Below are 22880 nucleotides of genomic sequence, written 5' to 3'. Positions count from 1 at the left end.
GAAACGAAAGTTTAAAAGATGAAAATATTCCTAAAGGAATCACGATAATGGAAGAAGAAACCCTTGAGACATAATAGCAAAAATGGCCAACATCTCAAATTCTCCTGACTTCCTGTCTCCCTTCTTTTGGCCTCTCTCGTAAGTGAAAGATGAGTTTTGCTAGATAAGGTAGCCGTTGGAATTAGTTTTATTCATCGGCGGCAGGGAGAATAAAGGAAGAGCCTGCAGGAATATGGGCTCCAGCAACAAGTAATCATGATTACAAAATCAAATTCCCCATCTCATCTCTGATATGCCTGTATGTAACCCTAGAGCTGGGCTTCAGTGTTATAAATCCAGCATACAAGACATGGAGCAGATAGAGCCCCTTGTGTATCGAAAAGCTCTGGCCAGCAAGAGCGATATATGATAGCAAATGTCTCCCCACTGCTTTTTCAGTAAAATTCACCCAGAGCTCCAGGAAGAGTTGGGAATGTAATTCAGCTTCAATAAATCAAGACTAAAATTAAGATGGCCAGATATGTAGCAGCCTCCTCAGGTGTATGGAGAATTTCAAATTTAGTGCCCTGGTAATGGGTAGGAGCAGGTTATCTCATTACGGAGAGAAAGAAGAAATATCACTCTCTGGAGCTAAAAAGCGAAATGCTCAAATCCACAAGACCACCATATCTCTGCCAAAGCTAGATTAATATTAAAGTTTGTGTAACATCTGACTTTTTTTTTTAAAGGAATGAAGTCTAATGATAGAAAAAACATACATAAATGAAAAAGCTGTACTTCACCATCATTCTAATTTGGCTCCTTGTCAAGAGTTGTGTATTTTATCTCTCGGTGTGATGTACGTGTACCTGATTGCAATAGAGTTCTATTCTTTCCTAACAATATCTGTGCTTAAATTTTTATCAACACGTCTTGAAGTGATTCTGGAAGGACTTTTAGCAGGGCTCTCACACAACGCGCCAGCAGTGGGTGACCTGCCCATTCCTTCCACTCCTACCTTCCTGCCTTGGTCCCTGCGGTAAACCTAATGTGCCCGTTACAGACTGTGGTGACTACAGATTCAGGTTTAACTTGGGGGAGCCAATGGGGGACCTATATGCTTAACAGGGAGTAAAAATGAGCATGCCCACACATCTGTTAAAAACCTCCATGCAGTAATGTTATGCTGAATCTGGATGGGGATGGAGGAGAGTTGAAGTTAGGTCGCTTTTCCTACCATCTTGTGACGGAACTCCACAAATCACTTCATGACATCTTGGATGCTTTGGGTATAAGTGGGCTGAAAGACAAACGGCCTTTTTTTTTTTTAATATTTATTTATTTGGCTGTGCCGGGCCTTAGTTGCGGAATGCATGCGGGACCTAGTTCCCTGACCAGGGATTGAACCCACACCCCTTGCACTGGAAGCATGCAGTCTTAACCACTGGGCCACCAGGGGAGTCCCACAAATGGCCTTTTGATACTGCTTCCAGTTCTATTATTTCTATTTGGTTTGTTTACTTATTGATTTTTATTTGGGGGGCAGCGCCGTAGCTTGTGGGATCTTAGTTCCCCAACCAGGGATTGAACCCAGGCCCTCCATTGCAGTGTCCTGACCACTGGACCCTGGGGAATTCCCTCTATTTGGTTTAAAACCATTATTTATTGCAATTAGTGGAAAATTTGTGGATCCTCGACTGAAGAATGATCCTTCCCTACTTGGAATTTTTGACCTGTTCTTGAAAGTTGCACAGGGCCTAGGGAGACAGGGCCAGTATCTAGTCAAGGCCGTCAAATCAAATCCCAGTGCATAAAATGGTGACGGGTGACGTCCTCCAGTTCTGCAGTTGTACAGTTCCCATTCACTCCAGTCGTGGTCTAACTGGGTGGTCAGCATGTGGGTTAGTCTCTGCCTCTGCCCTACCTCCTAAAGTAACATGAGATAATGTGAAGGTTGTAAAGTGTCTGGTACAGAGTGCAGACACAGTAGACACTCAGTAAATGGTATGTGATTATTTTTATTTACTTTCAAAGAATGCTGAGCAGCTGGCTGCCTCCCCAAGGATGCTTTACCTGCTGTTTCAGGAATCTGTTTACAGACCATTGGATTGGAAACCCTGAGGCCTAGTTGCTTGTTGACACACAGTAGGTGCTAAAGAAATATTTGAGGGTTATTTTTTTAAAAATTGAAGTGTAGTTGATTTACCATGTTGTGTTAGATTCCAGTGTACAACAAAGTGATTGTTATACATATATATTTATTCTTCTTCATTATAGGTTATTACAAGATATTGAATGTAGAGGGATTATTAAATTTATTAACTTTTTAAAAATTTATTTTATTTTTGGCTGTATTGGGTCTTCATTGCTGTGTGTGGGCTTTCTCTAGTTGTGGCGAGTGGGTTTCTCACTGCGGTGGCTTCTCTTGTTGCAGAGCATGGGCTCTAGGCACGCAGGCTCCAGTAGTTGTGGCTCGCGGGCTCTAGAGCGCAGGTTCAGTAGTTGTGGCACATGGGCCTAGTTGCTCTGCAGCATGTGGGATATTCCCAGACCAGGGCTCAAACCCGTGTCCCCTGCATTGGCAGGCAGATTCTTAACCGCTGTGCCACCAGGGAAGCCCTAGAGGGATTGTTGAATGATGAGTGCTCTAGGCTTCTGGGAATTACAGAAAGGAAATGGTGGAAAGGGGCAACTACTTTTCAGAAGGAATGGCATACACCTCATTTTAGAGGAGTTTCGTTGATTTTTTAGGGGAAAAAAAATTAGTACGCTCCCTTTTTTCAATGGCTTGAAAGATGTGAGGACCAGAGATTTTTAAGCTGGTGAGTAATACAATGGATTCATGTTTTACCAAAATCACAAGATGGGTACTTCCCTGGCGGTCCAGTGGGTAAGACTCTGTGCTCCCAATGCTGGGGGCCCAGGTTCGATCCCTGATCAGGGAACTAGATCCTGCATGCTGCAACTAAGACTGGTGCAGCCAAAGTAAATAAACAAATAAATATTAAAACCACAAGATGCTCTCTGCCTAGTTATCTTATCTGCCCTTGTTGAGCAGGTGCCTCAGAGATAGCCGGTGGGAAGAGGCTTATGGGTTAGTTAAGAATTTGACTTTATAAAATTGTGGGTTATGATTCTACAATCTTCCATAGCAGTTTGTCCTTCACTGATCACTTTCTGTGTGCCAGGCACTGTGCTAGGTAAGTTTTATACCTTCTTATTGCAAATTAAATGAGATCAGTCATCTTCACCTGTTTCATAAGAGGAATTTAACATGCACTGACTTATCCAAGGTCTTGTAATTAATATACAGTGAGGCTAATGTATTTGACTCAGAAAGAAAGAAAGAAAGAGAGAGAGAGAGGGAGGGAGGGAGAGAGAAAGGAAGGAAGGAAGGAAGCAAGCAAGCAAGCAAGCAAGCAAGCTGCTTTAGGACTTCCTCTGCGGTCCAGTGGTTAAGACTCTGCGCTTCCAACGCAGGGGCGTGGGCTGGATCCCTGGTTGGGGAACTAAGATCCCACATGCCACGTGGTGCAGCCAAGAACAACAACAAAAGCCTGCTTTATTAAGCTATAATTCACGTATCACAAAAGTTGCCCATTTAAAGTGAACGAGTCAGGCATTTTTAGTATATCCAGAATTGTGGAAACATCTAATTTATTCTCAAAGTTATGTACACTTTTGTTTTATCCAATGCCTAGGGCAGCTTTTTCTAAGGGTGGCAAAAACGAATTTCACAGGTTGGTTAAGCAGAAGTTGCCAGGCACACTGGTGCTTACAGACTGAGTCTGAGCCAGACACTCGACCGAATCCCAACCCCTGGATACTGGCTGTGACCCGGGGAAGTTCCTTAACCAACCTGTGCCTCAGTTTCATTACCTGGCAAAGGGGGATAAGAATTCAAGGAGTGAATTCACTTAAAACACTTAGAGTGGTGTGGAACACATACCGAAGGTTCAGTAAGTGTTAGCTGTTAGCGCTGGTATGAAAAGTGCATTAACAGATCCTCCTCACTCAGTATTGCAGGACCCTAAAATAGCTTGTGAACCTTGAAAACTGTGATCAGTGAAAAGTATTTATTCTATGGTATTCGAATTCTTTGCAAACCGATGATCCATGGAATGTCAACAATTTACTCACAAAAATTCTTTTACAACTGGATTCTTGAGCATTCAGAAAGTATTTTCCCATTTAAACGCTACTTACCGTGATAGAGATAGCTAGCTGCCTACATAGCTGTATCCCTTTCTTCCTTCTTCCTCATTCACAGCACAGGTTTTGTTCTGGCTGGCACTGTGTGTGCTAAAGGACTACACTTCTGGCCTTTCTCCTAGCTGGGATGGCCAAAGACATGTAAATAGATTTTGCTGAATAGGGCTTCCCGGAAAGGTCCTTCAAGTGGATTGACTCAGTTGGGAGAGGAGTCTTTTTGCCCTTCCTCTTGGCCTCCTTCCTTAGGTCTTAATCATGGACTTGAAGTCTAGAGCCAATAGCCATCTTGGACCATGAGTTGAACCTGAGAAAGAAAACTACTTGTTCAGTATAAAGAAGCAGCTAGATGCCTAATACCAACTGTGGACTGTCTTCTTTCACATAAGAAACAACCCAGTTTAATGTTATTTGGTTTTTCTGCTATACACCTGTACCTAATTGCAATTCACACTTACACTTTTCTTGGTTTGCTCAAAATGGACTTAATACTACATTCTTTCAACACACATCGAGCGTTTACTGTTATGTGTCAGTTACTGTTTGGACAGCTGCGAAAAGTCAGTCTCTGCTCCCAAGGAATTAAACATCTGGTGGGAGAGACTAGTGATCAAAAATAGCACAATGACGTCAGTGCCAGATGGGAGGCAGGGGGAGGTGGGTTGGTCAGCATGGACTTGACTTCCAGGACACGACAAAGTTGAATACTGAAGAGGTCATCGAGTGAGAAAGAAAGGGCACTTCAGGTAGAGAAGTACCTGATGGAAATGACCTAGGACGCCCCACAGCCTTTCTAAGGGGAAATGAATTGTTTAGATTTAGACGCTGAGAACATCTAACCTTTGCCCACGGGAGCCAGGATTTTCTCTTTCTGCCACCTCTGCATCTTCCAAGATCATCCTGGCACGTAGTAGGTGATAACCTATTAAGCAATGATATGCTCTGCAATGAAGAACTGACTAGCAGATATAAGATTCACAGGGGGGACTTCCCTGGCGGTCCAGTGGTTAGGACATGGTGCTTTCACTGCCGTAGGCCCAGGTTCAATCCCTGGTCAGGGAACTAAGATCCAGCAAGCCACGGAGCACGGCCCAAAAAAAAGACTCACCAGGTGGAAGTGGGAAGAGGATACATCTGGCAAAGAGGTATCCGGTATCCTCTGTGCTCGCTTCCTCACAGCTGACATACACTGAAGGAAAAGAGTGAAATGCTTGGGACGGGAGGACCGGCTAGCCCATCTCTTGTCTATCCTGTCTATCCTGCTTACCCCCCCCGCCCGGTCCAGGGGAGACCAGAGAAGTGTTAGAGGAAGGAGTAATTTGCAGCAGTGGAATCTAAGGTGGAAGCCTTACAGCAGACCCAGCTGGGGCAGCGGCCTGCATGAGAAGTCAGACTGGGCCTGCCTCTGTGGCACACGTACCAACTCCCAAGGGGGACTTGAGCCCTTCAGTCTCTGAACATGCAAATACAAGTCCACAGTTTCTAATATAAAGGCTACTTTGTAAAAATTAAAAATGCTCCCAATAGCAATGAATTGTGGAATCCAATCCTGTAAAAATTGTCTTGATGTATTACAATATACTCAATACTCTTGGCCTATTAAATCTCTTGACTCAGTAACGTGAAGAACAAAAGCGGGAGTGGGGGGCCTCTTACAAAGAGAAGCCTTTACTGACAGCCATGGGCTGGATGTTAGGCTTTTTCACGTATGTTTGTCTCCACAAATCCTCAACATTTAGAGTTATCTTCACTTTTACATTTTATTTTTATGTTTAGAGATTAAGAAAGTATGGTTAACTGATTTGCTTTAGGTCATGCATTCAGCTAGTATGTGATCAAAGCAGGACTGGGCCAAAGGGATGGACACTTCCCAAGTCTCTGCTCTTTGCACTTGAGCTTTGAGTTGTACTCTACTGAGACTCAGAGTCAGCACCAAAATGTCACATAGCATTGACAGTGAAGCGCTCAAAGACAATTTTTCCTATTATTTGTAAACATAAGCTCTTTAGCTCTCAATCATTGATTATTTATTAACTCAGCCTCTAACAGTTATAAACTGTATAGGTTTGTTTTAATACAGTATGAGTCTTCATTCTTTACACAGAGTGTCAACAGCAGCCTTTCTATGTTGGTTTTTAGTTTAGAAAAGTCTAGTAGTTACCAAGTCCAAAATTAGTGGGATAGTGGGAATTTCCCATTGCTTTTCAGCTACTGCATATTCCAATGAGCCCAAAGACAACAAAAGAACCATTAACTCGAGGGAATGTATTTTATTCCACTTCCCTCTAGGGCAGTGCAGTAGTTTCACCTCAATGAATACTGACTACAGGAAAGAAACAAACAAAAAATGACTTTTTCAACCACGTTTACTGGCTCTCACATAAATATTTGAAAACAAATCCATCTGTCTTCCCTTTTTGTCTCCTTGGCACAATTTACCCTAGTTCTTAAAAAACAAACTACTATAAATATTCAGAAGGGGAAAATTAATTTATAAGATGAAAGAGGTCAATAAATAGCCAAATATGTCAACCATCGGAATGACTATTTTTTTTTAAGATTAAGCCACTGATTTGCAACTTTTATTAAAATACATTTCATCTCTAAAAACAAGATAATTGATACCTTGATCTCAACTCAAGTTTTGACAGCACTTGAAGTTTCACATTAAAAAAACTGCAAAATTTCTACGAAAGAACAAATCAAATGTTGGGACACAAGTTTATACTTTAAACATTCTACCAACTTCCATGAATAAAGAGTGGCTGTCTATCAATTCATGTCAGCCCTCTGGTCCAGAATACACTTTCCATTTAAAATATCTTAGTCACTCTTCTGTACAGCGCAGATGGCTTCTAGTGGGAATTAGTATATAGTCTGTTCTTGATGAAGACAACCCTAGACAGATGTTGCCTGATGCCTGGATAATGCTGAATGTGACAAAACCAGCGAGACACGTTAAGATATTTCTCCTTTTCTTGAACTGTCAGGCCAACCTAAGTAGAGATTAAAAACACACACACGACACAGACATTACATAAGTGCAACTATTAATACCATTTGAGTAGGAGATAGACATTGGGGAAAAAAAACACCCCACAGTTCTCAAAGCCAACATATTCAGATAGGAGTGAACCATTTCAGCCACTTGGACGAGCCCACCATTTGTTTAATGATTTCATGTTCAGTTCAAAACCAGATGTGCTTAGGGGCGAAATCTGAAGTTTTCAACAAATGAAAAATTTACATTAACACAGGATCTGGAGGACTAAAGTTTCTTTTTTTACTTTATTGGAAAGGAAAATAGAAGAAAGCAAGAGAATAGCTTCTGAGAGACTAAGACATGGTTCTTTCTCCAATAGTTTTCGCAAACCTAAAATAAGAAAGGTTTATTGGCATCTAACATACTTAAACAAGGGAATACAATATAAACTCAAATACATATATATATATATATATATATATATATATATATATATATATATATTTGTAGATGGCTGGTGTATACGTATGTGTACACAACTGCTTCTTTCTACTAAACTCTGGGGAAAAATTTTACTGAAGACAATGACTCATTTAATGTTAAGGGATTACTGCTTAATACAAGAAGGAAGGGCTATTTCTGGGGTGTACGTCTCAGATGAACAACAGACTTTCTGAATTCTGTTTGCAATAAAGCTGCACTCGATCTTTAGAGGATGTAGCAGTTCACAGAATTTACTGTCAAGCTACAAGGATGCCCAGAGATTTGGTTACAGAAAGATGCAATCAAAACAGAGGGTGCCTATCATTTCACTGGGCTCAGATCCCACAGTAGGTGACTTGAAGCCTTTTCTTTGAGCCAAATCTTGGATGAGAATCATGAAGAGGTGTCAGGTAAGGAGAAGCCAGTAGGACGGCCATGGACCAGGTAAGATTAGTGTAGTTCCTTCTCCTGTGGCTAATTCATTTGTTTAGCATATTGCAAGTCTCCATAAAACTGACAAGGAATGTTCACGCACACCAGAAATCTCAGTCTCCCTCAGGTACTTCAAACCCATTAGCAGTCTGCTTGTTGGAAGGCGCTTTTAGCGATGGATGCCCTATGGCTGTTCAGAATTTAGCATATACTTGTGCCTACAGGCAAACACTCTGCTAAGTCACCAGGTCAACAACACTGAAGGACAAATCACTCTGGTATCTAATAATTATTACAGAATAGAAAATATTATTAGCAATAAAATTAAAAGGTAGACATATAGCATTTTCTCAATAAGTGTTTAATTGAACTTGTATTTTCATTTCACATTTACTAGAATGCAGTCTGAAAAGAGAAAGTGATACAAGTCATCCTACCTTCCTTTTTTTTCCTTTATGACATTAGGATACAATTGTATCCACATCTGATCTGTTAACATCTTTGGTGTCAAATGTCTATCTCCGTTGGACCAGTTTACTAGCAGGGGGTCTCACTGCTACTGTTATGTAAAATTTAAGTTTGTGGTCTAAATCCCACACAGCAAGCTGCTACAGCAAATTACAAAAATATACTCATCTTGTTTACGGGGGTGGAGGGTTGCATCCAGTTATCAGAAACATGTGACTATAACTGTTCACCCATAACGTCGTTAGGCCATGGCAAGCAGATTAAAACATTAACACATTAGTCAAGAAAATTGGTCAAGAAAGTATTTTTTTTAGTGTAAAAGTTACTTTTTATTAAAAGAGAATTCATGGTTTCACATGTAAAGAATTATATTATTCCTAACTATCTTGTGCTGTACATAGAAGGCACTTAAACAACCATTGCGGAATAAACCGAGTATCAGTCCATATTTCAAAAGGTAAAACACATTTTGTAAAAGAGCTAACTTTTTGTTCTTTTTCTAAATCTTTACCATAGGTAAACTTCACCACTGACTTCTAAAGAAAATACAAGATTTTTTAAAAGTTCAACGACTAGTAAACATAGCTGCAACTCTAACAGGAAATGGGGGTGAGTTTCCTTCCTTCCTTCCTCCTTCCTTCATACATACATACATACATACATACATATTTACGTACGTAAATAAAATTCAAAACCAACTTCAACAAACCTCTTTACTGACAGTTAAAGCAAAAAGTAGCAAGTATTACTCCAACTTGATTTCATGTCAGCTGTTGAAATACATGATGAATCCAATCTGACTGCTCACAACTTTGACTAATTTCAGAGCTCTTTCATTTTAAAAAGTCTCTACTCAGCCGTTTTGTGAGATGTTATTTTTCAGAATGAATTAAAATGCACCAAGAAAGCATTTCCAAACAATAAAGTACTGATGCTTGTTTGATCTGTGTCAAGCTGTTCACTCAGATTTTGACCCAGGGACAAAGGGCAGTGTCTATTTACTATTTACACTTCAGAACAGCATTTGGTATCACCGGGACTAGCATATGCTGCCACCAGGCCTATCACTGACGATTATAACAACAGCAACAAACTACAACACATGGCAAAATCGATATTCTCCAACTTAAAAATTTCACTTGTTTGGTCTCTAGTGTAAGGATTACAACAGACCCACAGCACAAAATAACTGTTATTCCAGGAACTTCTAAAGTTTCTTCTAACATTTCCTAATTTATTCCAATAATTTTTAACTAGATGATCTATTTTAGACAATGTAAATTTGTTCATTTTCCCTCAGAACATTTTGCTAGAAATGCAGCACTTTTTCAGAAGGATCAGGTTATGCTTAACCTTCTGGTTTAAACTTTGGAGCTTGCCCCTCGAGTCTGAGAAAATTATGACTGACCTCGCTTTGTTACCGCCACTACTGTTTTGGTAGACATTCTATTTCTGAACGTACCGTAAACAGAAACAAACAAACAGAAAGATTTTACCCTCACCAAACTTACACTTTTTTAGAACTTCTGGGATGGGATCCCCATCAAATATTTTACTTAAAACTAGTTTTCCATCATTCCTTTCTAATTGACTATTTTTTTCTTCTTTTTTTTTTACAACAGGAAACACAATGCGATTGTTCTAGTTACCATTTCCTGCTTCTTACTGGTCAGAATGCCAGTGAGTCTACAGTGAGGCTTGGCTCTTCTACCTAATCATTCCTTCTTATTTATACTGGCACTCTACAACCAGTCTGAACTTTAAAGCCAAACAGATAACATTCTTAGTCACTAACTTTCCATGAAGACATGTGAGAAACTCTTTGAGTGACCCATTCCAGACCAGGGTGAAATGTTGGTTTGCTACCTTTCCAACTGGCACCATGCTGCCTCTGGGACATTCTTTATGGCCGGCATTCCTGGACTGTGCTGCAGCTCTTTTTACTTTTCCTTTCTTTCTAGAAGAATGACAGCTCCACTGGTGCTCCGAACTTGGAAACAAATGTATCTCATTGATAACAATCTTATAGTCAAGCAGCACATAACTTTACAAAGGATTTTAATAATCTTGAATAACAGCCTGTTCATAGGGACTGCTATCTACTGAAGAAATCACTTGAAGAAAGCAATGAGTCACCGGGGTGAAAATAAACAGCCACAGTAACTGGCAGTTTAACAAAGGAAGAACAATGTAATATTCCTCAGACGGAATTAAGATGGACCAGATCTCAGAGTAATCAGCCACCGCTGAAGTCGGGCTCACACTGAAACAAAACACAGCAGGACTATCTGATGCCATGAAGGTTCCCTGACTGCTGTTTTGTATACTGCGCTGACTGTGCTGACTACATATTAAGTATTTAATAACGTGAACAAGTAAATGAAGGAACGTATGAGGGCAAAAATAAATGCACTGCCATGGCAAACAAAGCGCCAGAACTGTCTGAGGAACACAAGCAGGAAGCCGACCTGAACCTCCCATCTACTCTGCCTGAACTTAACACCTAGTAATCACTTTTTTTCTCTCCTGGGTATATTTACACCTCACTCAACAGGAATGTCATTTAACACCACGTTTTGTCTGTGAGGCCGGTTCCTTGAGAAGGTGTTTACTTCTCTGACATAATCTGCCTGCATGTGGACCAGGGTGGGAGAGCTGCTTTGGTTATGGACTCATTTTATGAACCTAAAGGGACAGTGAACAGTGATTTACGTATCATTTCACTCAATTTTGTTTTGAAAACAATAAGCGTGAGATACTCAATCATAATACTGTAATCACTAAATATAAAAAGGATATACATGTCAAAATAGGGAATAGAAATAGGCAGAGATCATTGAATATTGTTAACAGAAGCCCAGGTTTTTTTTAAGTTTTATTTTATTTACTTTTTTTGGCTGAGCTGCGTGGCTTATGGGATCTTAGCTCCCTGACCAGGGATTGAACCCAGGCCATGGCAGTGAAAGCCTGGAATCCTAACCACTAGGCCACCAGGGAACTCCCTGGAAGTCTAGTTTTCACACGCAGCATTGAATGAAACTCTTCTAACCTGCTTGAAAACCATACGCCCTTGTGGGCACCTAGACTCACAGTGAAACAGCTTGGCAGCCAGTGCTACAAGTGCTGTGCATTAGGACCCTGTCCACTCTGCTGGCAAAGAAATTCCACATAAGCTCCCTCCTTCTCAGAGTATCTCCTTTCCCTATCGCATGACCTGTATAAGCCAGAGAGGGAAGGAGGTAAATATACACGTTGGTTTGCAAGACTTACACTTCCTTGTCATCTTTTTTTTTTTTAATTAGAGGGGAGAAATGCTCATCTTCTTAATGACAGCTTGTGTGTGATTTCTCCCATATAGCTCAGCCGGGAGATAGGACTGAAGGCACGTATTTGGACTGACCAAGAGTTGGGGATTTGAGTTACACAAAGGGGATCTAGGCTGGATGGGGAAGAAAGTTTACAGGTTTGGAAAGAGGGAAGGAATTGAGTTACTTCGGGTAACGATGGAACTAGGGAGTAAGATTAAGAGCTAGGGTAAGAGATGGCACAGAAGGTGCAGTACTGAAATTGAGGCGTAGAGCTGGAGCAGAAAGGGGACGGTGGGGTCCAGGTGAGGATGACAAGCGAGTACAAAGGGTGGCAAGAGAAGGAGCCCCAAAGAAAAACAGGAACAAGAACAGGAATCAAGCAGGTCAAGGAACAGGAAGCTCCTATGTGTGATGGATCCATGAAAGGAATATTTGCATAAGGTACCTTGTATAAAAATAATTCCTTTCACTTTCATGTGATAAGTTGAAAATTCAAATTTGATTTAAATTCAAGACAAAACAAATCATTCTGAACATCACAGACAAAAACACCAATAACTATTCAAATACTCACAATAAAGCGATGAAGTCCATAGTATAAGAGGATATCTGCTAATGTGAAGTTATATCCTGTAAGGTAGACTTTATCTTCAAGATATGAATTAAGATCCTAGGGAAAAAAATTAAAAAATATTAATTTAAAAAACAGTAATAATAAAGTTAACTATACATTTGACTTGAAGCATTTAGAAGGCTATTAGAAAACACAATACTGACATTTAATTTAATAAATTTAATCTTTGACAATAATAGATTTGAATTCATTCAAAATCACAAATCACATAAAAATCAACTCATTTTTAAAAATAAGGTAAATATTATTAGCCTTATTTTAAAGAAATAAGAAAACATTAGAAAATGATATTCACAGCCATCTCTGATCATTTCAAAGACTCCAATTTTTTTTTGGGGGGGGAGCATTTTGTAAATCATGCTCATGTTGGATTTATTTTTTCCATTAAAATATAAAAAGCTCCTCAACAATTCCTATTTTTTAAAAAAATTTATTTATTTTATTTATTTATTCTTGGCTGCGTTGGCTCTTCATTGCTTCGTGCGGGCTTTCTCTAGTTGCGGTGCGTGGGCTTCTCATTGAGGTTGCGGAGCACGGGCTCTAGGCGCGCTGGCTTCAGTGGTTGTGGCACACAGGCTCAGTAGTTGTGGCTCACGGGCTTTAGAGCACAGGATCAGTAGCTGTGGCGCACGGGCTTAGTTGCTCTGCGGCATGTGGGATTTTCCCGGACCAGGGCTCGAACCTGTGTCCCCTGCATTGGCAGGTGGATTCTTAACCACTGTGCCACCAGGGAAGCCCAACAATTCTTATGTTTTAAGAGAATTATAATTTATTATAATTATAATAACTATAATATTATTATAATTATTAGTTACAATAAGTATAATTACTATCAATTATATTAATTAATACATCGATACTATTAATTATAATATTGATCATATAGATTATTAATTAATTATTAATTATATTAATGTTATTAATAATTATAATTATTGTTGCATTTTAATATATTTATATTTTAAACTTTTAATTGAGGTAAATACATGTAACACGTAAAATTAATCAAATTTTAATTTACCACCGTAATCATTTTTAGGTGCATAATGCAGTAAGTGCTAAGGGTATTCACACTGTGGTGCAATCAATTTTCAGAATTTTTTCATCTCAGAAAACTAAAGCTCTGTACTTATTAAACAAATTCCCCTTTCCCTCATCCCCCAGGCCCTGGCAATCACCATTCTGCTTTCTGTTTCTATGAATTTGACTGTTTTATATGTTGTATATAAGTAGAATCATATACTCTTTGTCCTTTTGTGACTGGCTTATTTCACTGAGCATGATATCCTCAAGGTTCATCCATGTTGTAAAATGTGTCAGGATTTCCTTAAGGCTGAATAACATTCCACTGTATGTACAGACCACATTTTATTCATCCATTCATCTGTCGGCAGACACTTGGGTTGATTCCACCTAACTGCTACTGTGAATAACACTGGAATGAACATGGGTGTACAAATATCTCTTTGAGACCTAGTGTGAATTCTTTTGGGTATACTTCCGTAAGTGGAAGTATTGGATCATATGGTAAATATGATAATTTTATTTTAACTCTTTTGATGAATCGCCATACTGTTTTTCATAGCAGCTGCACCATTTTACATTCCCACCAACAGTGTACAAGTTTTCCAATTTCTGCACATACTCACCAATACTTGCTATTTTGGCCTTTATTTTTGGTAGTAGTCAATCTAATGGATATGAGGTGGTATCTCACTGTGGTTTTGATTTACATTTCCATAATGATTAGTGATGTTGAGCATCTTTTCATGTGCTTATTAGCCTCATATATCTTCTCTGGAGAAATGTCTACCTGAGTCCTTTGTTCATTTTTAACTGGTTTCTTAGTTTTTTGTTGTTGTTGAGTTGTAGTTCTTTATATATTCTGGATATTACCAGATATATGATTTGGAAATATTTTTCTCCCATTCCATGGGTTGCCTTTTTACTCTGTTGATTGTGACTACTGATGCAAAGAAGCCTCACATTTTGATGAAGGCCAATTTATCTATTTTTACTTTTGATACCTGTGCTTTTGGTGTTATACCCAAGAAATTGGTGCCAAATCAAATGACCTGAAGCCTTCCCCCTAGGTTTTCTTCTAAGAGTTCTACAGTTTTTGGTCTTATGTTTAGGACTTTGATCCATTTTGAGTTAATTTTTAAATATTGTGTAAGGTAAGAGTCCAGTTTCGTTCTTTTGCAGTTGGATATCTAGTTTTTCTAACACCTTAAAGACTCCAATTTTAAACACCATTTAAAGCTACAGAAAGTTCTCTGTCATTTGTTCCTCAGACAATGACCATCAATTTTTAAAAGGTTAAGCACTGAACTCCTTAAACAGCTGGGAGGCACTCTGAAAGGAAAAAAAAATTTAAGTACATGTTAAAAAATTAAATAAAAAATTTAAAGGATCCTAATCTAAATCAGAAGTATTGTCTGATAGACCAGCATAAATAAAATCAATTAGTTTCCTGAGAAAAGAAAAAATCTAGACAAAAGAAAATATATTCTATACATATTTTTGGTCCCTCTCGAAATTAACATGTAGTTTAACAGCACAGGAATTTACATTAATTTACCTTCACATGAAAGGAGACAAAAGATTCATCTCACCTTCAGAGCAAGATTTATAAATATCAGATATTCTCACAGGCTCCTCTAAAGACGAGTTATAAAACACTGCCCCAGAGGTCAATAGCATTCATTCTAGAAAAATTTCTTAAGCTGTAGAGACAGAAGTCCGTTTTGATTCTCAAATCATATGCCAAATGCTTGGCACATAGTGGTTCAGTAATCAGTAAACGTTTGCTGAATTGAATCTGATCTCTTTGAGTTTGCCCATGCCTTCACTTAAAGACAGTAATTTTCAAAATGGTATATGAATATGGGACTGTTAGGGGTGGTACAGATGATGACGTAAAGGAACACGGACATAAACAGGGAAGCAAATGCATAAGAATCAAAATAAAATTGGGTAGAGAGGGTAAAATACACTGGTATATTACAGGCTACCACTTAAATTCTATAGTAATCTGCTTAATGGAGATGGTTTTTCTTCAAATGTCTTCAAATGAAACAAGTTTGATAAAGCATAAGAATAAAATAAATATATCTACAATTAACGTTAAGAAGCATTTTTAAAAAGGTCTGAAACAGTAATTCAACACTGCTTTGTATAGTATATATATTCTTAAAATAGAATCCATATCTATATTTTAGTTATAAAGACTCTTTTAAGGTTATACTCTAGTTATAAAGACTTTGAAATGGAGTTTCAAAAACTATGAATAGGTAATATCTTTCTGATTAGTGATATAAATCAAGAGTTTCAGAAATTAAATTCTGATTTTTCAGAAATTCAGAAATTTTTCAGAAATTGAATTCTGAAATTCAGAACAGAATTTCAACACATTCAAAATATTCAGGGAACAGAACTAATATCTGATGTTCATTACATTTTTTTTAAAGAAGTCTTTCTGATGCCATTGCCAAACTTTAAAAAATATTTCCCTCTACAGAGTTCCACGTGATTTTTCTTTTTCCTCTTAACTACCTATTATTAAACCTTCTAATAATATTGAAAAAGCAGTATAATAAACAACTATATATCCTCCATCTAGATCCAAATGTTAGTGTATCATAATGCCTGCTTTCTGAAATTACACCTTAATTATGAGCCATTGTGGTTTTAACTCTGAAAAGGAACTTTAGCAAGTAAATGAAATCCTTTCACAATATCCTTAGTAGCAAAATTTTAAAAAATAAGTAATAAAAACAGAAATAGCCCAGTATAAAAACAGGCAAAGAATACATGCAAGCAAATTTTTAAAAATAATGAAGATGCTCATAAGCATTATGAAAAAAATGCCACGGCATTAACAAATGTCAAGGAAAAAAGTGCAAAGTAAACAAAGAGATCACTTTTTGGTTTGCTCTGGTTATGAAATTGGGGTGGTAAAGAAGGGAAAGGGGTAACATCCAGGGCAGCAAGGGTTTTATGGAAGAAGCCACTGTCAATACACTTTTCTGGAAGGCGGAGGAGCAACATAGCCTTAAAGACATATACAGCTTTGGCCCAACCATTTCCCTTGTAGGGATTTGCCTAAGGAAACCAATGGGAATGCGTGAAAATATTCAGCAACAATCCAACACTACATGAGGACAGACTAAATCCTGGCACAGCTATATGACGGAGTACTAACAGGTTATCAGAGACCGTATAAGCGAGGATTTACGGACTTGAAAAGATGCTGCCAACATACTGTCGGTGAACCAAAAAAACCAAGTTACAGTGTCCAAGAGTGGCCTGTTTTTAAAATACAACACACATATATATGAGAAAAGAAAAAGCATGTGAAGAACACAAAAGGGAGTCAATAATTCAATATCTGAGGACCAATATAAGTGCTGTTAACAGTTCTCGCTTGATGGTGGGACCACAAATGTTTGAAATTTCTCTTATTTGCTTACTTATATTTCTTAAAGTTCTACAATGGATACTGCCTTTAAAATAAAAACGCTATCATGAAATAGCAAAAAGCAAAGTAAAACAGTAAACAACCCTTTCTCATCTGGCCCCAAATCACACATACATCTGTCTCCCCCACTGGTCTGAGCTCTGTAAGGGCAGGGGCTGTGCCTAGTGGGTCACTGTATCATCAGCCCCTGGGACCGTATCCTACTCGTCACTGTAGGGACAGATGAGCACACGGTGGCAGAGCAAGGGCGACAACCCAAATCATCCGGCTCCTTGTACATTTCAAAGATGGTCCTATCGCCAGCTGGATTCTCCCAGTTGAGATTTCAGATAAGAATACTGATATATCCCAGACACAATGTCTTATACGTCTAAGCTCCTAACACCAAATCTCTGAATACAACTTTTGAACTTACACACCCAATTTCAATGAAATATTTCAGAATTAAATACTTTACTACTAATGCTTTCTTTTGGAAAACTGTAAGAGAGAGTTATATTTACTTTTTATTTGCCTGAAAGCTCCCATTTACTTAGAGGGAAGACAGGCTTGCTTCCCTTTGGGAACGCTGCCATTCGTGGATATTAAAAAAGAGTAGGTGATCAGGACAGACCTATAAAGGAAAGAGACCTGAAATTTATTTTCTACCAGTTCTATCGATGGTATCTGTCAGGAATACAGTTTAAACCATTTCTCCCAGAATGATAAATGAAAAACTTTCAGTACCATAAGATCTTCTTGTACAACTTATATTACCAATTTATATTATAATTGGAATAAAATTAGGAAACAGAAGGGATTCCTACAATGACATGTGGTTGGGTGATCTCTAAGGTTCCTTCAAATTTTAAGCTTAAAAAAAAAAAAAACAACCCCAAAACAATGCTTTATTTTTATATAATTAACAAAACTAATTTTATTTATAAAGATTTTTTTATTCTTAGTGATTCTGGAGCCATATTCGGTTTATATTTTATATCAATAGATTCTTTAATTCTAACTTGACCTCTTTAGAAAGAAAATACAAATCCCAAAACAATCAGTCTCAAAGGCGGGAAATGTGCGCTTTCCCAGATCAAATGGACAGAGTTTTACAAACTACAACTCCCAAAACTTTGATTCCCCCTTGGCTTTAAGAAAGTACTTTACTGCTTAGGGAATCAGGACTGCAGAATGGGGGAAATGAATATCAAGCCATCACATTAAAAAATCATACAAAGCTATTATTATTGACTATGATTAGTGCTGCAAAGGAAAAGCACAGGGTGCTGTGTTAGGAAAGAAAAGCATTTAGAACAAGGAAGTGCATCTGTCTGAGAGAGAGTAGCCAAGGACGAGCTGAGGAAGGGGTATCTGAGCTGAGGTCTGAGCTGAGGGGCTGGCAGAGGCTGCTCCAGGCAAAGGTAATAACAGGTACAAACTAACACGAGGCAGGAGGAAACAAGTAAAGAAAGCCAACAACTTCAGTTACTGAATCTCAGGGAACAGACATCCTGTTATTAAGAGTTCACACATTTCAGCTTATAAAGAGACGTGGCGATACCTTCAGAACAGTGCGGATGCCCTCTTTATTGGAGTGTCCATCTACTTGAGTTACCCTGTATTCTAACCACTGTTGAACCACTGCTTTTTCCTCTGCGGTGCTCCCCAGCAAATATTCCTTGTTGGCCTGCTGGACTAGGTGAGCTGCTATGGTAGTCAATCCCGTTAGACTTGGACCATTGTTCGTCTGAAGAACTGGAATCTTAAAAAGAAAAAAAATTCTTCAGATAAATTTTAAAAACAAATACCATCACGAGTGTAAGTTCTAAGTAATCGCTAAATCCCAAACTGTCTTTTCTAATACCCTCAAGATATTAAATTACCTACAAATGAGTCAGGAAAATAAGAGTTACATAATTTACATTTGATAATAGATGCCTGATGCTATGAAACTGGTAATAACATTGCAAAAATTAGTAATGATGCTTCTGTATAATTTATAACTACATATGTACAAAAAGAGAAAATGGAAATCCTAATAATACCACATTAATTTGATCAAGATTACCCATACCTTATTTAGCAAGGTGAATGAACATGCTTAAATAAACCCAACTTCTGTAACAACAAAAGTAAGAAACAGTTATAGTGAACACTGAATTCATGTTGATACAGCTAGAACCACCAAATGAGTTCTATCCTGGTTTAAGTGATATGTGATCTAATATAAATAGTTATCTCATTAACTAGGTGTGGACTGTGATGGTGATTTCCTTGCCATGGATTGCATATTCATCAATTTTGGAGTCATTTAGAGTGAGGTCACTGATTATAAAAGTCTAATAATAAAGTATGGGCTTCAGGTAATCAATCACCTGAAAAACAACCCTACTTTCTAAGTTTCCCCTACTGTAACAGCAATCCGAAGGCTCAGATTATAAGAAATTGCTAATTAATTTAAATGTTCTTGATGTGCAACTAAGCAAAGCATTTTGAGAAATTTAAAAGAAAATGGAAAGTATCACCAATGGGGAGACTGATCAATTATAAACAACAAGTATACAATCTAAATGACCTCAGGAAACCAAAAGAGAATTTCCCCTGGAAGACGGCTGCTCTTTTCAGCCATCTGTTCAGTTCAAATAGTATACTGAACTCGGATAGCGATTTTCACTGTTCAGGGCCCTTTCACACTAACATCTAGGTAAATATGACCATGTGATGTATACAGGGAGATTAACATTTTATGGATACAAAGGTTACCTCCTAAATGGTAAAGGAAGCAACCAGAGGTAGTCTCAGCTTTCCACTTCCTCACCGGCTACTTTCCATTCATTACTTAGCTCCTTGAACTCTGACTTTTGCCTTCACCCTCAAATGAAACCATTACTTCTAAGATCACCAATAACCTCCTTTAAAAAAACGCATTAAAAGAAAACAATAGCAACTCACTGGGGATGCTGCCAATGTTCCATTCCCTGACTGTGTTTGTGTGCATTTTATGGCAGGTAACTCACTGAGATGCATGTGCTTTTAGGTAGGGGAAGGGAGGGAGGGAGGGAGGGAAGGAGGGAGGAAAGGAAGGAAGGAAGGAAGGGAGGGAGGGAGGAAGGAAGGAAGGAAGGAAGGGAGGGAGGGAGGAAGGAAGGAAGGAAGGAAGGGAGGGAGGGAGGAAGGAAGGAGGGGAGGAAGGGAGGGAGGGAGGGAAGAAGGGGGAGAGAGAGAGAGAGTGGGGGGGAGGAGGGGAGGGAGGGAAGGAGGGAGGGAGGAGGGAGGGAGGGAGGGAGGAAAGAAAGACAGGAAGGAAGGGAGGGAGGGAGAAAAAAAGAGAGAGGGAGAGGGAGAAAGGGAGAAAAGAGAGAAAGAAAGAGGAAAGAAAAGGACTCACAACTGCTGACTGTGGGGGTAAAATGACAGTTCTAGAAAATGATTTGGAAAAATGAATTATCCACAATTCCATCACAGGAGCTCAAAAAATTTCCGGTTACTTTCTCATCTAATCATTATATCTTCTAAGACAGGTAAGTAATTTCCTCCTCAGTTTACAGATAAAGAACCAAGGTCACCAGGTTTGTAACGGCAGAGTCAGGGTTTCAATAAAGTACATTTGGCTGGATAGTTCATTCTCTTTCCTTTACGCAGCCTAAGTAGACAAACCTCATGCAGCTGCAATCACAGGACACATACCACTTCACATTCATCTTAAGGTTCCATGGTCTTCAAAGTGATCACTTTCAGTGGCTACATAAATAATATTCCAATGTGCTGATGTACATAATTTAATAAGCATTCTCCTAGAGCTGGATTGTTTTAAAATTTTTATTATCGATAATATTGCAGCGGATGCCTTATTGCTGGCTATTGCTGTCAGTTGTCTTCCCCCCAAAATGAATAAATCTTACCATATATCCTCATCACTTTCCCCAAACACATTAATAAAAACCTTCAATAGCTGTCCTCTGCTTAAAAAAAAAAAAAAAAGAAAGAAAGAAAAAGGAAAAGAAAGGTTTAATTAAAATAAAATAAGAAACCACACTCTGAGCTCCACAGCCCTCACAACTGGGCCTTGAACTACAACTCTGGGTTTACTTTGCATTGCATCATCCACAGTATTGCTCTACTTGTTACTCCCAATTACCCAATCTTTCGTAATTTACTGGTCTTACACACTTTAAACACCAGCTTTTCATGTAGTTTACAAACTCATTTTTAGAGTCAGAATTAACTTTCTCTTGCACACTCCTCAACAACGCTTTCCTCCATTTAGCAGCTCTTCTGTTCTGATTAACATGAGCTGTCGATGACTACTTCTCATACTGGATCATAAGCTCCCTGAAGGCAAGACTCATGTTTGGCAACGTTCCCTAAAAAACAGAAACCAAACCAGGGAGTAGCGGCAGAAGCGGAGGAATCAGCAGGAGTACAGAGGCAAAAGCACAAGCTGGCCACTCGGCCACTCTGGCTCCAATGCCTACTCTGCACCCATCAGTGGGCTGGTCTCAGGCAAGTCACGTTATCCTTTCCAGACTTCAATCTAACTTACGTGTAAAAACTACAATACGACTGCTCTGGAGACAAGATTTTAAGATGGACCAAATGAAGAACAGAAAAAGTCACAACACAAACCAAGTATCATCTAGAAAAAAATCTCAAAGGGGCAAAAAACGTATATAATCCAAAGTTGTCTTCCTACCTTTTCCTCTGATACATTGATTCCTCCACCGCAACCACCCACCTAGTAAAACACAAACGTCCTTCAAAGCCCTCAGAAATCTGAGTCCTTACACCCCACCAGGCAATCTCCAACCGCGGAACTTTCCCCCTTCATCTCTGCACGCTGCACACTGAACTTGACCTCACGAGGCCTCAGAAAAACCGAATCTCCCAGATTGCGCCAGGACCCACTACGTGATCTCTCATACGTCTACGCTGCAATGCAGCACTTTTCAGCACTGAAACTAACACAGCTGCAACGTTTGTCCACCCAGCTAAAAACCAAGGTTCCTGAGGGGAGGGGCACGTCCGCCTCCGTATCGCCCGGCCTAGCACTGTGTACTCGGCACCCCGTTTGCTCTCCGCACTCGCTGCGTAATTCTGAATGAAAGGTACTGTTACAGCAAATGCTGTCACTGAACGCACACGCGGGGCCTCCAGCTCGGTCTACCCGAGGGCTCTCTGAGGACCCCCTTGCTTTCCCAGAATGAGATGATGATGACAATTTCGCAGGAGGAAAAGTTCAGGCCAAGCCCGAGAGAAGCAGGTGCCCCCTCCTCCCTCCGGGAGTTAGGGCCGCAGGAGGAGAGCCGGAGGCGCAGACACATTGTGGTGAGAGACGCGCGGCATCCTCGCTCCGCCGCCTCCGCCCGCCGGCCCGGTCCCACCCCGGCTCAGCAGGCCGCGCTCCCGTCCACCTCTCCCCCTCCGCGCTGCCTCAGCTTCTCACCTGGCGCTCGCCGTGAGCGCTGTACTTGTTCCCTTTACTCAGCCCTAGACACTTCTCCAGCAGCGTCAACTCAGCGGCCGCCGCCATCTTCCGGCCGAGCTCTCGGCAGAGGCGGGTCAGCAAGGGTTTCCTGCATTGGCTGAGAGGGACGTCCTACTCTCACAAACGTCACCGGCTACTGGCTGAACGGAGGGGGGTGTGGAAGGTGCGCCTGTGCGCAGAGGCGGGGCTAAGTGAGGGGCGGGGTCGAAGGCGGGTCGCGGGTGGTGTGACAGGTGGAGAAGGAACTAGCAAACCTCAGCGCTCCAGCTCAGGGGTAGCAGTAGAATTCTGAATTTAAAGATTATCAAAGAACACTGGGTATGTTAGATAGTGTCAAGTAATTTGTATAGCCCATTCAGCCATTACTAGTTTTAATGATCTTTATTTGCAATACCAAAAGATATAATAGCGATATAATTTATGTATATATATTTATG

The 22880-nt window shown here is 39.6% G+C and overlaps 1 protein-coding gene across 1 annotated transcript; it reads right to left on the bottom strand.

The window, feature by feature from the left end:
* Positions 1-6444: 6444 nt before the first annotated feature.
* Positions 6445-22556, bottom strand: EEF1E1 (eukaryotic translation elongation factor 1 epsilon 1). Its single transcript, XM_081245744.1, has 4 exons — positions 22402-22556; positions 18520-18720; positions 12437-12532; positions 6445-7184 (listed from the first exon to the last, which is right to left on the bottom strand). Exons 1-4 carry the CDS (start codon positions 22486-22488, stop codon positions 7044-7046), a joined length of 525 nt encoding a protein of 174 aa, XP_081101870.1. The 5' UTR covers positions 22489-22556; the 3' UTR covers positions 6445-7043.
* Positions 22557-22880: the final 324 nt, after the last annotated feature.

The sequence above is a fragment of the Mesoplodon bidens genome (genome assembly GCF_964165515.1).
Source record: "Mesoplodon bidens genome assembly, chromosome: 10".
NCBI classification, from domain to species: Eukaryota; Metazoa; Chordata; class Mammalia; order Artiodactyla; family Ziphiidae; genus Mesoplodon; species Mesoplodon bidens.
The sequence above is the reverse complement of the archived record's forward strand: the minus strand, read 5'-3'. Positions and strand labels throughout refer to the sequence as shown.

Excerpts from the sequence above, each read along its gene's own strand:
- EEF1E1 (XM_081245744.1), bottom strand. The coding sequence starts at position 22,488 with ATGGCGGCGGCCGCTGAGTTGACGCTGCTGGAGAAGTGTCTAGGGCTG. Across the intron at positions 18,721-22,401 it reads GCGCTCACGGCGAGCGCCAG|ATTCCAGTTCTTCAGACGAA; the intron begins GTGAGAAGCTGA and ends TTTCTTTTTAAG. Across the intron at positions 12,533-18,519 it reads GCATCCGCACTGTTCTGAAG|GATCTTAATTCATATCTTGA; the intron begins GTATCGCCACGT and ends TTTTTTCCCTAG.